Raw genomic sequence first — 16,673 nt, forward strand, 5'->3', positions numbered from 1 at the left:
CATTTCAAAGGTATTTTGTAAACTGAAGGTTGGACTTTGCACATCCCTGAGTTACAGTTCACTTGTGGAGATCAAACCATTCCATTTCATCCAGAAGTCCTATTTGCACAACTTGCAGAAGGAAGCTAAAAAGGTCATTAGGAAGAAAAAAGATGAATTATGAAAGGAAGCTTGAATTATGAAAGGATATCTTGTTTGATATTAGTATCAAACAAGATACTAGAAGTATATATAAGGGTAAAGAGAGTCGAGTGTAGATATAAGAACAATAGAAAATGATGCTGGAGATATTGTAATGAAAGATGCAGAGATGGCAGAGGAACTGAATGCGTACTTTGCATCAATCTTCACAGTGGAAGATGTTTGCAGTATACCGGACATTCAAGAGTGTCAGGGAAGTGAAGTTTGTGCAGTGAAAATTACAACTGAGAAGGTGCACAGGAAGCTTAATGGTCTGAGGGTGGATAAGTCTCCTGGACCTGATGGAATGCACCCTCGGGTTCTGAAGGAAGTTGCTGGAGAGATTGCGGAGGCATTAACGATGATCTTTCAAGAACTGATGGGTTCTGGCATTGTACCAGAAAATTGCAAATGTTACTCCGCTATTTAAGAAGGGTGGGAGGCAGCAGCCTTACATCAGTGGTTGGGAAGTTGTTGGAATCCATTGTTAGGGATGAGATTACAGAGTACCTGGAGGCACATGACAAAGCCAGCATGGTTTCCTGAAAGGAAAATCCTGCCTGACAAACCTAATGTAATTCTTTGAGAAAATTACAAGCAGGGTAGACAAAGGAGATGAGGTAGATGTGGCGTACTTGAATTTTCAGAAGGTCTTTGACAAGGTGCTGCACATGAGGCTGCTTAGCTAGGTAAGAGCCCATGGAATTACAGGGAAGTTACTAGCGTGGGTGGAGCATTGGCTGGTCAGCAGAAAACAGAGTGGGAATAAGGGGATCCTATTCCGGCTGCCAGTTACCAGTGGAGTTCCACAGGGGTCTGTGTAGGGACTGCTGCTTTTTACAATGTATGTCAATGATTTGGACTATGGTATTATTGGATTTGTGGCTAAATTTGCTGATGATACAAAGATAGGTGGAGGAGCGGGTAGGGTTGAGGAAGCATAGAGACTTGGATAGTTTAGGGGAATGGGCAAAGAAGTGGCAAATGAAATACAATGTTGGAAAATGTACAGTCATGCACTTTGTTGGAAGAAATAAATGGGCAGACTGTTAATTAGATGGGGAGAGAATTCAAAATGCAGAGATGCAAAGGGACTTGGGAGTCCTTGTGCAAGATAACCTAAAGGTTAACCTCCAGGTTGCGTCGATTGTGAAGAAGGCGAATGCAATGTTGGCATTCATTTCTAGAGATATAGAATTTAAGAGCAGCGATGTGGTGTTGAGGCTCTATAAGGCACTCGTGAAACCACTCTTGTGTATTGTGTGCAGTTTTGGGCTCCTCATTTTAGAAAGGATATACTGACATTGGAGAGGGTTCAGAGAAGATTCACAAGAATGATTCCAGGAATGAAAGTGTTACCATATGAGGAGCGTCTGGCAGCTCTTGGGCTGTATTCCCTGGAGTTCAGGAGAATGTGGGGGGATCTCAGAAACATTTCTCAATGTTAAAAGGCCTGAACAGATTAGATATGGCAAAGTTATTTCCCATGGTAGAGGATTCTAGGACAAGAGGGCACGTCCTCAGGATTGAAGGACATCCTTTAGAACTGAGGTGTGGAGAAATTACTTTAGTTAGAGGGTGGTAAAACTGGGGTTGCTGCAACAAGCAGCTGTGGAGACGGAGTCATTGGGTGCATTTAAGGCAGAGATAGATGGGTTTCTTGATTAGCCAGGGCATCAAAGGGTATGGGGTGAAGGCAGGGGAGTGAGGATGACTGGAAGAATTGGATCAGCCCATGATTGAATGGTGGTGCAGATTTGGGCTGAATGGCCTACTTCTGCTCCTGTATCTTATGGTCTTATAAATGCCCCTGTGGCTAAGCATGAGATATTACTGTATAATTAAAAACAATGATGCAAAGACTAATCCCTTCTAATGAGGAAAATCTCTTGCCCCTACCCACTTGTGTAATGGTGCCTTCACAGTTACAAGTTGCACAGCAAAAGTCCCTTTGGCACAGCTGCTTGATGCTGACCAAGATGCCCGTTTCAGCTGGCCTCGTTTTCCCATGTTTGGCCAATATCCTTCTAAACCTTAAGACTTGTGCCAAAGTTCCAGAAGCGGTTGTGTGGTCCCTTGTTTAAACATTTTGGAAGTGTTTGTGTTGTCACCAGTAACATGAGTAACAATAGCAGAATAACACACAAAATGCTGGAGGAACTCAGCAGGTCAGGCATGGAGGGGAATAGAGTCGATGTTTTGGGCCTAGACCCAACAATAACAATTACATTGATACTTTCTCTCTCGCCTGCCACAGGAAGGAAAAGGGAATGGTTTAAGGTTGAAGATGCCATCAAGGTCTTGCAGTGTCACAAACCGGTACACGCAGAGTACCTGGAGAAGTTGAAGCTGGCTTGCTCGAGCACGAATGGAAACTCTGTCGTCTCCACACTTTCAGGTGACACGGCCACCTTGTATGTGACTTCTTCAGGAGTGCCGTCTGACCTCAGATGAAATGGACATTGACGTGGCCTTGCTGTTAATGCAGTCAGTTAATAAAAGGCATTCTGCTTTTGAAAGCAGCGTGCTCTAGTTTAGGTTGTATATGTATAAATACTTTTGCATGAATACTTGCAGTGTTGATACTTTTATATGTAAAATAGTGTTGAAAACCAAAGCCATACATTGATTTATGTTAGCATCATTTTGTTAGATGTGCCTTTCAGGCTACTAAATGTTTTAAGATTGCATTGCACAGGAGAGTATCTTTAATCCTGTTTCAATAATGCATACAAGCCACAGATGTGAAAATTACTTTCTCCATTGGTGCTTTACAATGGTAATGTGGCAGCTGAGAAACATTCAGAACAGCCACCTGAAATACCCACTAAGTGATTGCTCAGCACTCGGTTTCATACTTTAAGCCTTGAGAAATGAATTGCTTGTTTTGAATTATTTGGATAACTGAAGATCTCCCAACCAGCAAAATTGTCTTTAAGCGATGCTCCATATCCTTGAATTCAACTGGATCTGATGCAACAGTAGATTTTCAGAACTGTAGTTGGAAATGTGAATATCCCCAGTGATTGCTATGTAAATCTCTCAAATCCTATTACTAATTAAGCCAGCAACCGGTTTGGCTTTTGTACCAAATTTGTAACTTTTCCACTTTTCACACCATATTCTCTTGCAATGTGTTTTGTTTCATTGTTCCTCCTGCTTATTCCTGATTTTTCTTTTTGTCGCATTCTCCTCAAACCAGATGTCCCATAACTAAAATCACCAAGCTTGGCCAGAGTTGCTGCTTAACTCTTGAAGCACAGCTTGTCTTTATTAATATACTGAACTCCATGAATGAAAGAATTGCTGTCTATTATGCAATGGATGCTTCAAAAGATGTATAGAATATAATTAATGCCTGTGTAAAAATTGAAGTTCCTCCAAAACATTGCAATTCTAAATTCCTTTTGTGTGTCTGTTTAATTTTATATGCTTGCAAGCTTTGATTTGGTATGTTTGTACCTTGCTAATTGAAAAGGGCGGTGGTCTGTTTTATATAAAGTCGCACTCCAGAGGACTCCATATTTGTCAATTGAACTGGGATTGGCTGAGGTGGCTTGGCAGGATTTGCAGGTAATTTATTTGCTTTGTCAGTGTTGCTAAGAGGACTTCTTTTGTATGGAGGATTTGCAATTGTCTTCATGGATTATCATAATCCAAACCCAACCAGCCTGTTCTGGTTACAGTAGTTCCATGTGAAATTGGATTCCGGCAGCTTCCAATGAAGTAAAGAGTTGTAGTACGAAATTGTCCTCTAGTCCGGGTACAGCCCGCCATTCTGCATTTGAATGTTGATTTGTAGAGGTTGATGATACGTAGCACCGTCCTGATTTGTATGAATGGAAATGTTCCGTTCTCCCTCCTCCTGTCCCCTTGTGGTTAATTAGATATTGTGACTGAAAGCAGTAACACATGTGGGAATCAATCTGCCTTATCCACATACAGCCTACAGTTTGAGTTTTCAATATTGCTTCAGTTCATTGCAGTGCCTCATTACTGGTTAATTTCTACCTCTGCTATAGAAACCCATCACCTTACAATCTTTCTGTACGGTCCCAAAGACACCATTTGAGAGAGTCTACTGTATTTGATTTTAAAAAAATCATTTTCTTAATGAGACTAATAGTCTTAAATAAAACTGAATTTTGAACAATGTGGTTTTATCATTTGTTTCTGTTCATGGTTTGATTTCCTGAAAATAAAATCTAAATGCATTTAAGTATGAAAAGTTGACACTGAAGATTTGACGGGTAATGTATGATTGAAAGTACTGTAACGTTTCCACCATTGATTTCACTGTTGACATGATGGTTATTGCAGCAATGACACTTTATTCGCAGCTGCCCAAGATGGTCATGTGTCTGCTAAGCATCCTGGTCGAGAACCCATTGGGTACTCCATGTATAAACTTGTAAACAACAACCTTCATTTCTATAGTGTACAGGTACTAGCATCAGGCCATGTCCCAAATCGCCAGGCTGTTTGCAGCTTTACCGAATGGGCACCACATTTACAATGTGCTTTGAGCTGCTGATTACTGCATTAACACGCACTGAGTCAAGGTTGATCCCCTGGAATAACAGGATTATGTCAGACCAAGAATTTACAGATGGTGGAGAATGATTCTGCTTGTGGTGCACAACACCTTGCGGATGACTAGTTTTCAGCTGCCAAGTTTGTTTTGCATCTTGTTTACTTAACAAGATGGGAATACTGCAATGTATATGGGTGTACCTAGTGTGTGGACTAACCTTCCTTCACAGCAACTTGTGCCCATCACTCACCCACACCAGATTAACCCTGGAGACTTAACTAACTTTGTATTGAGCAGCAGGAATCTTTGAAGACCTTCGATCAACTTTTAAATGGAAATTCTTGTATCTACTTGTGTTCCAACTCCAGAACCTTTTTGCAGGATGCATTTAATTACTGCAAAGCAGATGTGTTAAGAGTCGTGCACAGCCCCTGCCAAAAGTGTAGCCATAGAGCACTCCAGCACAAACACAGGCCCTTTGGCCCATCTAGTTCATGCTGAGTATCTGGACCTACATACCCTCTCAGCCATGTACTTACCTAAATTTCTCTTAAATGTTCAATCAAACCCACACTGACCAATTTTGCTAGCAGCTTGTTCCACACTCTCACCACCCTGTGAGTGAAGAAGTTCCCTTTCAACTTATCCTTAAACATTTCACCTTTCACCTTAACCTATGACCTCTCGTTCTAGTCTTACCCAACCCCAGTAGAAGTAGCTTGCTTGCATTTACCTTATTTAAACCCATCATAATTTTGTATGCCTCTTTCAAATCTCATTCTCAAGGTCAAGTTGAAGCTTGTCATTTCATCTGTATGCATGAAATAACATTAAACTGAACCAAGGTGCACAACACACCACATGTAACACACACAATACAAAGTAATATTATCACAAATAAATTAAATAATAAGGTGCATTTATGGGACAAATTTAAAAAGTAAACAGTATAATGCTACTGGTACTTTATACACAGTGAGACTTGGGTGGTGGAGGCAGGGAGTTCAGTAACCCCACAGTTCTGGTGAAAAGAAGCTGCTTCTCTTCCCAACAGTTCTTGTCCTAATGCTACAGTGCCTCCTGCCTGATGGTAGGGCATCATAGAGATTGCTGGAGTGATCATTGGCCCCTGTGCTCCAGGGAATAAACTCCTATTCAACCTTTCCCTATAAGTGAGTGGGAAGATGAATGATTGGGAAGCTTTTAAAACCCATCAAAAGGCAACTTAACAAGCTACAAAGAAAGGAAAAGATTAAATATGAGGGCCAATGATATAAAATAGGAAATTAATTTTTTTTTCAATTATGTAAAGAGTAAAAGAGGTGATATTGGACCACTGGAAAATAATGCTGGTGAGGTAGTAATGGAGGACAAAGAAATGGCAGATGAACTTAATGGGTACTTTGCATCTGTCTTCGCTGTGGAAAACACCAGCAGTATGCCAGACGTTTATGAGTGTCGGAGCTGGAGTGACTATCATTGCTATTACAAAGGAAAAAGTGCTAGGCAAATTCAAAGGTCCTAAGGTGGATAAGTCACCTGGAGCAGATAGAGTACATCCCAGAGTCCTGAGAGAGGTTGCTGAAGATGTAACAGATGCATTAGTCCTGCTCTTTCAAGAATCACTTGATTCTGGTCCTGGTCCCAGAGGACTGGAAAACTGCAAATCCCACTCTACTCTTTAAGAAGGCAGGAAGGCAAAGAAAGGAAATTATAGGCTAGTTAGCCTGACTTCAGTTGTTGCGAAACCATTACTAAGTGTTGGAATCTATTACTTGGAGACTAATGATAAATTAAGTCAAAGTCAACATAGTTTCAGTAAAGGAAAATCTTGCTTGACAAGATTTTTGAGGAAGTAACAAGCAGAGTGGACAAAGGAGAATCAGTGGATGTCATTTACTTGGATTTTCAGAAGGCATTTGATAAGGTGCCACACATGAAGCTGCTTAATAAGAAAATCCAATGGTGTTACGGGAAAGATACAGGCATGGATAATGGAATGGCTGACAGGCAGGAGGCAGTGCGTGGGAATAAAGGGGGCCTTTTCTGTTTGGCTGCCAGTGACCAGTGGTGTGGAGGTGTAGGTACTGCTGAGAAAGCAATGCGATTGCAGCAGGACTTAGACAAATTGAAAGAATGGGTAAAAAAGTGGCAGATGGGATATAGTGTTGGGAAATGTATGATCATTCATTTTGGTAGAAGGAACAATAGTGTGGACTATTACCTAAATGGGGAAAGGGTTCAAACATCAGAAGTGCAGAGGAAGTTAGGAGTCCTTGTGCAAGACTCCCAGAAGGTTAATTTACAGGTTGAGTCTGTGGTAAAGAAGTCAAATGCAATGTTGCGTTGCCATTTATTTCAAGGGGAATAGAATATTAAAGCAAGGAGATCATGCTGAGGCTTTATAAGACACAAGTCAGGCTGTACTTGGAATATTGTCAACAGTTTTGGGCCCCATATCTCAGAAAGGATGTGTTGTCATTGGAGAGAGTCCAGAGGAGGCTCGAGGGTATGATTCCAGGAATGAAGGAGTTAACACAAGAGGACTGTATGGCAGTTTTGGGCCTGTGCTCACTGGAATGTGTGGGGATCTCATCGAAACCAACCGAATGTTGAAAGGACTAGATAGGCTGGATGTGGAGAGGATGTTTCCTCTGGGGGGGGGGGGGGGCGGGGGATCCAGAACTAGCCTCAAAATTGAGGGGCGGCCTTTTAGGACAGAGGTAATGAGGAATTTTTTTAGCCAGAATCTCTGCAATGCTCTGCCACAGACTGCGGTGGAGGCCAAGTCTGTGGGTATATTTAAGGCAGAAATTGATCATTTCCTGATCGGTCAGGGCATCAAAGAATACGGTAAGAGGGCAATTGAATGGGATTAAGTGGGATTCAGGATCAGCCATGATGGAATGGTGGAGCAGAATCGATAGGCTGAATGGCCTAATTGTGCTCCTATGTTAGATACTCCGGTCCTCTAGTCCCAGCAACATCCTCGTAAATTTTCTCAGCACTCCTGTAGGTAGATGACTGGAACTGCACACAATATTCTGAATTAAGACTCACCAACATCTTATACATCTTCAACATAGCATCCCATCCAAGCTGCGACAACAAACTTAATCTTTCAATGAGAACAGAAAGTTGTGGATATTGCTGGCTGGTTGCAGTTTCAGAGAGGGAACTTCTTAGAACTGGGATGAATGATAGAGAGAACGTACAGAGAGAGTGAAAGAAAAACAAAGGAAGAACTCTTTGAATACATAAGAATGATTAAATGATAAGGTGATGGAACAAGTCTGGAGGAGAGGCTTGCAAGTGTCCTTTAGGGAGGGAAAACTGTCCTCGCCTGTACAGTGGCCCATTTGTGACTTCAGACCCCATCAATGTGGTTGAATCTTAATTGCCCCTGAACTGAAGAAGCATTTTAGGATGGATGTTGATGATGATATCCACAACCCTTGGGTGAACAAATAAAAGTGAGGAACTGAACCTCATACTCTAGCTGCCCTGGTTTTGTTGACATTTGTAGCAGGAAGCTGATTGACCTGAGCTTACACCTCACCCCAGCGAAGCCGCTGAAGCACTTTCACAGGCACAAGGGTGAAATTGCAGTGCGATACATTTCCTTCTTGAATCCCAATGAAGGGTCTCGGCCCAAAACATCAACAATACTCTTTTCCATGTGTAACACTCAGTTATATTGTCTCCTATATGTCTAGGGGAAATCCCACCCAGCACCTGCCTCAACGCTTCCCATGGAGTCGGTTGCCGCCCGAATCAATCCCAAACATCAATCATCAGCCAGCCCACCCAGTACGTTTTACCAAGTACACTTTATAGATATTACTAGGTCTATGAAATTAATATAAATTTGATACAGAAAAGGAACTAATGGAAAAAAAAAGGCGCCAGCCTTATCAAAGCCCAAGTTCTTTGTGCACAACCATTGGAGCTCAGTAAATTCCTGACAACCACCTGGATCCTGTCGACTCCCAGCTCGGGACCACCCGGAGTGATCGACCGGAACCTGTCTGCACGTCCGCAGACCTCCTCGTCTCTCCTCCAACTCCCCGTCTCTCCACCTTCCTCCCCATCTCCCCTCCAACTCCCCGTCTCTCCACCGTCCTCCCCGTCTCTCCTCCGTCCTCGTCTCTCTGCCATCCTCCCCATCTCTCCTCCGTCCTCCTCGTCTCTCCTCCGACTCCCCATCTCTCCACCATCCTCCCCGTCTCTCCACCGTCCTCTCCGTCTCTCCTCCGACTCCCCGTCTCTCCTCCAACTCCCCGCCAAAACCCCGTCCCCAGTCATATGAGACAGGATTGTATCTGAAAACAAAACGATACATGGACACCCATTGGCTGATAGCACCCTACTGTCTGTATTAACCCAAGCAACTGTCTAGTTAGAGACTTCCTCAGCATTTAACATAACAAAGAAGCCATTTTAAATTTAACAGACAAAAAAAAGACCCCGTACACATAGATTCTGCCTGGGCTGCTGAGTTCCTCCAGCTTTCTGTGTGCATTGCTTGGATTTCCAGCATCTGCAGATTTTCCCTTGTTTGCGATTGGACCTTTACAGTTCCCTCAGCAGATTTCATAGATTTTTCTTTCATTTTTCCTCATAATTCCACCAGGCATAATTTCTTCCTGTTATTTATTAGCCTTTATTTCAACCACACATCACCCCTGTCCCCGCGCTGTTTAGGCATCCACTAAGATAATCTTTGGGGCAGAAGTTGCTAGAGCTATTGCCTCAGGTCCAGCGGTCCTGTGCTGCCTGTATCAAGTTTGGACCTTTTCCCATTTCATCGCCAATCCCAAGGACGTGCTGGCTGGCAGGTTAATTGTCTGCTGTTAGTCAGCCCTCTAGTGGATAGGTGAGTGATGGAACCATAGGAGTGAAGGACGAGGTGATGGGAACATGTGGAGCTGGAATGAGAATGAATGGGTTAGAACATAAAACACTACAGTATAATACAGGCACTTTGGCCCACAGTGTTGTGCTGACCTTTTACTGTACAATCAATTGAACCCTCCCTTCCCCATAGGCTCATGGATGACAATAAAAAGGAGGGCTGCGTGAGCCCCTCGTGCACTTTCCTGTACCCCACCCCTGGCACAGCGTTCCCTGCTCCCACCACCCTGTGTACATAAAAAAAAGCCTACCTGTGCCCCCCCCCCACCAAACCATACCTTCCTCCAATTACCTACTGTTAACCATTTCTGCCCTGGGGAAAGCCTCTGGCTATCTACTTGGTCTATGCTTTTTATCACCTGGTATACCTCCATCAAATGACCTGCCATCCTCCGCTCCAAAGAGGAATGTGCTAGCTTGTTCATCCTCTGCTGCTTTGGGTTCTGACGACGGGTGCAGACTCATGGGCCGAAGGGCCTGTTTGCAGGTTCTGCGGCTGTCTTGTTAACCACCCTGCTCGTCTGGTTATGTTTCCCTCGTGAGGCGGAGTAGAGCCATTGTCGTCATGTGCCATGTCGTTTGACGTGGGCAATCATTGTCTTTCCACGACCATGACTGCTCTTGGCAAATTTTTCTACAGAAGTGGTTTGCTGTTGCCTTCTGGGCAGTGTCTTCGCAAGATGGGTGGCCCCAGCCATCACATATATTCTTCAGAGATTGCCACATAACCAGGATCTGCGATCTGCACCGGCTGCTCCCATGGCTTGGTGACCCTGGTCGGGGTGGGGAGTGTTGCTAAGCAGGTGCTACACCTTGCCCAAGGGTGAGCTGCAGGCTAGTGGAGGGGAGGAGTGCCTTACCCCTCCTTTGGCAGAGACGCATCTCCACCCCGCCACCCAAACTATCTGTACTCAGTATTTTCCACACGTCAATCATATCCCCTCTTCACATCGGCGAAAGACATAGACTCCTCACCAAAATACTCAACAACCTGGTGGATGAAAAGGGCCAGTTCCCATGTACCTTCCTAATTATGATCTCTACTTGCAAAAGGATTTCTGGGCTTGTTCCTCTGTTGAGTTCAATTACGGTATGTACCCTAGTGTTGTCGGGATGGGTCACCACACGCCAGGGTAGCATAGTGGTTAGTGAGACTCTATTACAGCTCGGGGTGTTGGAGTTCAGAGTTTGATCCTGGCACCTTTGAAAATCGTGGAACGCGTGAGTTTCCTCCTGGTGCTCCCAGCCTCCACAGTCCAAAGATGTACCGGTTAGTAGGTTAAATGGTCATTGTAGGTTGTCCTGTGATTAGGTTACGGTTGAATGGGGAGGCGTGAGGTTGCTGGTGGCATGGCTCAAAGGGCTGGATGGCTTTGTGCTTTATCTCTAAATAAGATAAATTAACCATTGCAGCCGATTGAATTCCATCTGTCATCTGTCACCGTGCTTCACCAACCCACTAATATCAATCTGTAGCTAAAGAGTACTCTCCACATCGTCTGTGAACTTGCTACTTACTGATCATTGCCTCTTATATCCACATCCAAATCATTCACGCATATTGCAAACAGCAAATATTCCAACTCCAATCCTGGAGTAACATTATTGGTAACGATGTCATAATATCCAATCACTCAAACAGCCCCCGACTCCTTATACCACGTAAAGTACAGAGGAACATTCTTTGGAGAACACCAGTATTCATCTCCTTCTAGTCCAAAGTTCAACCATTCACTGCAAGCCCTGGTTCTTAGCTCACTGAATGTCCTTCAGCACCGGCTAACAAACCACTTTTGCAGGCACAAGGGCCAGTGAGCCTCTAGGGACGCGAGCCGGCGAGACTGGAGTACGAGTCCTAGTGCTCAGGGTCCTCATCACCGGTGAGTCTGAACTTTAGAGCCTGGGGTTCGGGTCCTCATTGGTCGTCATCGGCGAGTCCTGGGGTTGATAACCAAAGAACGAACCTCAAGAAGGGACAGAATTCTCAGGACACCTTGCATTCCATCGGCATCATTGAGCTGCAAGATTTCCACCGAACCACCAGGTTCAAAATAGGATTCACTCTTTTCTCCTTGCATGCACTTGACCAAGGAATAGTTTGCAAAACATAGGCTTTCTGAGGGCTCTTACAGGTATTTATGTATGAAGCAATGGTCCATATTAGGAGAAACGAGAGACTGCAGATATTGCAATCTCGAGAAGCACACAAAGCACTGGCGGAGCTCAGTGGGTCAGGTAGGGTCGATGGAGGGAAAGAGACAAAACACAGAACATAGAGCAGTACAGCACAGGAACAGACCCTTCACCCCACAGTGTTGTGCTAAACCAATTAAGTCAGCAATCACATGGCCAACTAAACTAATCCACTCTGCCTACATAAAGTTCATGTTCTTCTATTTCTCTCACATTTACGTGCCTATCTAAACATCTCTTTAAATTCCCTAACGTATTTGCCACTACCCAGGCAACACATTCCAGGCACCTATCTTTCTGTCTGTAAGAAACAACTTGCCCCTCACATCTCCTTTGAATTTGTCCCCTCTCACCTTAAATGCATGCTCTCTGGGATTAGATATTTCAATCCTGGGGAAAATTTTGTTTGTCTACTTTATCTATGCCGCTCATTATCTTACAAACCTCCATCAGATCTCCTCAGTCTCCACTGCTCCGGAGAAAACAACCGAACTATTTCAAACCTCTCTTTATAGCACGTGGCCTCTAAACCTCTTCTGTACCCTCTCCAAACTTTGACATCCTTCCTATGATGGGCTGACCAGAACTGTATGTAACACTCCAGATGCTGTCCAGCTAGGGTTTTATAAAGCTCCAACATAACTTCCCGTCTTTCAAATTCAATGCTTCGACAAATAAAGCCAGTCACGCCACATGGCTCCTGTACCACCCTTTCAAATTGTGTAGCCACTTTTGGGGAGCTGTGAACTCAGACCCCAAGATCCCTCTTCTCTTCTCATTAAGGGGTCTTGTCCTTAACTCTTTTATACTTGAGCTACCAAGGTGCAGCACATCCCATTGGGCAGCTTAAACTCAATCTGCATTTCTCCCCCCAGTACCTGTAACTGATCTATACCCCACTGTATTCTTTGCCAGTCTTCTACTCTATCCACACCACCACCAATCTTGTATCATCTGTACACTTACTAACCCACCCATCTGCATTTTTATCCAGGTCACACACAGCATATATCCCTGTAGAACACACAGGCCTCCAGCCAGAATAGCTCCCATCAACCACGACCCTCTGTCTTCCACAGGCAAGCCAGTTCTGAATCCAAATGGCCAATTCACCATGGATCCCATGCATCTTAATCTTCTGGATGAGCCTCCCATGAGGGACTGTGTCAAATGCCTCACCAAAATCCATGTAGACAACATCCACAGCTCTATCTTCATGAAAACTGGAGTACCCTTGTCACCTCATCAAAAAACTCCTCCACGTCAGTAAGACATGACTTGCCCTGAACAAAGCCACGCTGGCTCTCCCTAATTAGGCCATGGTGTTCCAAATGCTTATAAATCCTATCCCAAAGAATTCTCTCCAGTATCTTTCCTACCACTGACATGAGGCACTGGTCTATAGTTTCCAGGATCATCTCTGGTTCTCTTCTTGAACAATGGAACATTAGCTACTAGCCAGTCCTCAGGAACCCCGTCTGTGGCTGGGGAGGACACGAAGATATGGTAAAGGCCCCAGCAACCCAATTTCTTGCCTTTCTCAATAACCTGAGGTATATTCTATCAGGCCCCGGGGACTTATTCACCTTGGTAAATAATGATGTAAAGTACACATTCAGAACCTCATCCATATAATTTGCTTCCAAGTAAATGTTCCCTCTTTATGCTTGAGTGGTCCCACCCTCTCCCTAGTTATCCTCTTGCTCTTGCTGTATGTAGGCAGTCAATTCTCTGTTTCTCTCCATTGATGTTGCCTGACACATTGAGTTCCTCCAGCACTTTGTGTAATGATCCAAATGTCTTTGGTTTAGAAAAGCAGCTATCCTATCACCCTTATCCACAGACACTGTCTCTGTCATTCCTTGACCTTTAATGTTGTCATATTACAAAATCTCCTCAGCACAATAATTTGTCAGATTTAGTCTCCACAATGTACTTAGGTGGTTTCATCTATATGCAACATTTTAATATGAAGATCTGATTATATTTCAAAGCTAATCAGAATATTACAAAACACATGGAAGTAAATAAGACAATATGCTCCAAGAATATTTTTACATTTATAAATTGTGGAAGCCACAATAGTGTAGCAGTTATCACAACACCATTACACCTCGGGTGTCAGAGCTCGGAGTTCAATTCCGGCACTGCCTGTAAGGTGTCTCCACGTTCATCCCGTGGAATGAGTGGGGTTTCCCCGAGTGCTTTGGTTTCGTCTCACAGTCCAAAGACCTACTGGGTAGATTAATTGGTGGTTGTAAATTGTCCTGTGATGAGGTTAGGGCTAATCATGGTCGTCAGGGGTTGCTGGGTGGGGCAGCATGGCTCAAACAGCCTACTCACTAAAATAAATAAGTTAAAACAATATCATATTTTTAAAAAGATGGGCGATCAATTGTAGCAGAGCGCTGTCACAATCAGGAATTTAAGATTAACACAGCTCTTTTAATAAACAAAAGCACACTTTGTGGAAATGAGGTCCAGCACAAACCGTATTAGCAAAGGAGCATTCCCGGCACTTCCAGTTAGTGAGTACTGGATTGTGAAGAAAATCTTCACACCTTCACCAGCTCTTCTGCTAATATTACGTGTAGGCTGTCTGGTTACTGACCAACTCGCCACGGGAAATCAAAACCTCTCAGAGGTGCGACTCCACTCTGGTCTGGAGATCAGTCCAGCCTCTGCACACGATTGAGTGGTGTCATGCCTGGCATATTATCTGGCAAATGGATAATATAAGCTCCCGGCACACTTTCTTCAAGTGTTATTGTGGCAAGGCAGTAGGCTAGTTTCAGATGATTTATGGTACCAAAGGAATCAGGAGAGGGGTGAGTGTAGAAAGGCAGGAGGGGATTCTATACTATATCAGGTCTTATTTAATGTCAGTACAACATTGTGGGCTGAAGGACCTGCAGTGTGCTTTAAATGTTCTATAGCAGGGACATCCGAGTGCCTCAGTCACAGAATGGATTGTTTTAGGAGGGTGATAACTATGAAGATGGATAGAAGAATGTTATCCAGTGGCGTTGCTATAGATAACACACACAAAGTGCTGTAGGAACTCAGAATTTAGTAAATATTCGATGTTTTGGGCCGAGACCCTTCTTCAGGACTGGAAAAAAGATGAGAAGTCAGCATAAGGTGAGGGGAGGGGAAGAAGTGCAAGGTGGTAGGTGAAAGGTGAAACCAGGAGCGGGGGACGGGGTGAAGTGAAGAGCTGGGAAGTTGATTGGTGAAAGAGATAAAAAGGGCTGGCAGAGAGGGTAGAGGATCATGGAAGAAAGGGGAGAAGCACCAGAGGGAGATAATGGGCAGGTAAGAAGGTAGGAGAGTGAGGGGAATGGGGAATGGGGTAGGGGAGGGGGTAATTACTGGAATTTCAAGAAATCGACATTAATGACTTCAGGTTGGAGGCTACCCGGGTGGAATGTAAGGTGTTGCTCCTCCAACCTGAGTGTGGCCTCATTGTGGCAGTAGATGAGACCATGGGCTGACATGTCAGAATGAGAATGGGAAGTGGAATTGAAATGGGTGGTTACCAGGAGATCCCACTTTTTCTGGCAGACAGAATGTAGGTGCTCAGCCAGGGAGTCTACACTGGGTCTCACAGGAGCATCAAATACAGTAAATGACCCCAACAGATTCACAGAAGTGTCGCCTCACTGGAAGGACTGCTTGGGGCTGAGTGGTAGTGAGGCAGGAGGTATAGGGGTAGGGACATGTGCTCACTTGTTCTGCTTGCAAGGATAATGACCAGGAGGGAGGGTCAAGTGGACAAGGGAGTGGAGTAGGGAGCCATCCCTGCGGAAAGACGCGCTTGGTGGTGGGATCCCGTTGAAGATGGCAGAAGTAGCTATAGAATATGGTGAATAGACAAACGTCAAAATAGATGGAGATCTACAAGGGTTTCTGGATCGGCAGAAGCATGCTCTTCAACCAGCACCAGCACTTGATCCACACCCTTGTATATCTTGGCCATTCAAGTGTATTTAGTTGTGAGTTCCCGGCTTCAGCACCTCACCTAATATTTCCTTTAGTTATAGTAAGAGAAGGTTGGAGGTTGTAACATGACACTCGGAGAATCAACGAAGATGATAGTTCATATAAAAAAAGCCACAATGTGATGATCTGGATAAGGCAATTTGGAAGGTAGTCAGCCTGGAACTCTATCAAAAGGCAGTCAAGTTTCTGTAAGTGCTTATTATTAATACAAGTTCACGGAAAGTAATGCAATGCCTCATTCATAAGCCAATAATTCTTCAGGAAAGAACTGTAGAGAAGCGTCGAGAGCTCTCTACTGAATCCACATGAAATCTGGATGGGCACATTTAGCAATCCTCTCAAGGGACAGTGGCCAAAAGGGACATTAGTGTAGGGTAGGGGCAAATAGTTATGTTGATCGTGGCTAGGCGCCCTCCATATGATCTCTTAATGTATAATTTTATGCAAGAGGGCCAATCTGTAATGGCACAACAACCCAAGAACCAAAAACATTATAACGGTGTCTGAGGATCACATACTCCTTTCTTTCAAAGCAACATAGGTGCAGACCCCAACATGGATAGAAATTTTAAGATTTGAAACCAATAATTATAAATGTAGTAACCACATTAACAGCAGACTTGGGCATTCCAAGGTCACATCCTTTTCACTTAACCCATATCAGCTGCAATCAATGCAACGATATATTAAACCTGAATAAATCCATTGTTGCTCAAGGTACGTCTAGCATTGAGACCCTTCCATAGCCACTATCTTTAAATACTATTGTCCAATTTATCGATGTAGATTTAAAGGACATCTGACCATTTCTAAGGAAACATTACAACCTGCTTTTAAATAAGAATATACC

At 43.9% G+C, this 16,673-nt stretch overlaps 1 protein-coding gene across 1 annotated transcript in view; it reads left to right on the forward strand.

Moving 5' to 3' along the window:
- The window catches only part of nudt4a (nudix (nucleoside diphosphate linked moiety X)-type motif 4a), a 62,053-nt gene extending 57,728 nt beyond the window's left edge, over nt 1-4,325 (forward strand). The window contains exon 5 of the mRNA XM_072241374.1: nt 2,438-4,325. Within this exon, the coding sequence (XP_072097475.1) occupies nt 2,438-2,634 (197 nt within the window). The 3' untranslated portion in view covers nt 2,635-4,325. The remainder of the gene's footprint in view (nt 1-2,437) is intronic.
- Nucleotides 4,326-16,673: the final 12,348 nt, after the last annotated feature.

This window comes from Mobula birostris, chromosome 23, assembly GCF_030028105.1.
Source record: "Mobula birostris isolate sMobBir1 chromosome 23, sMobBir1.hap1, whole genome shotgun sequence".
Taxonomy (NCBI): Eukaryota; Metazoa; Chordata; class Chondrichthyes; order Myliobatiformes; family Myliobatidae; genus Mobula; species Mobula birostris.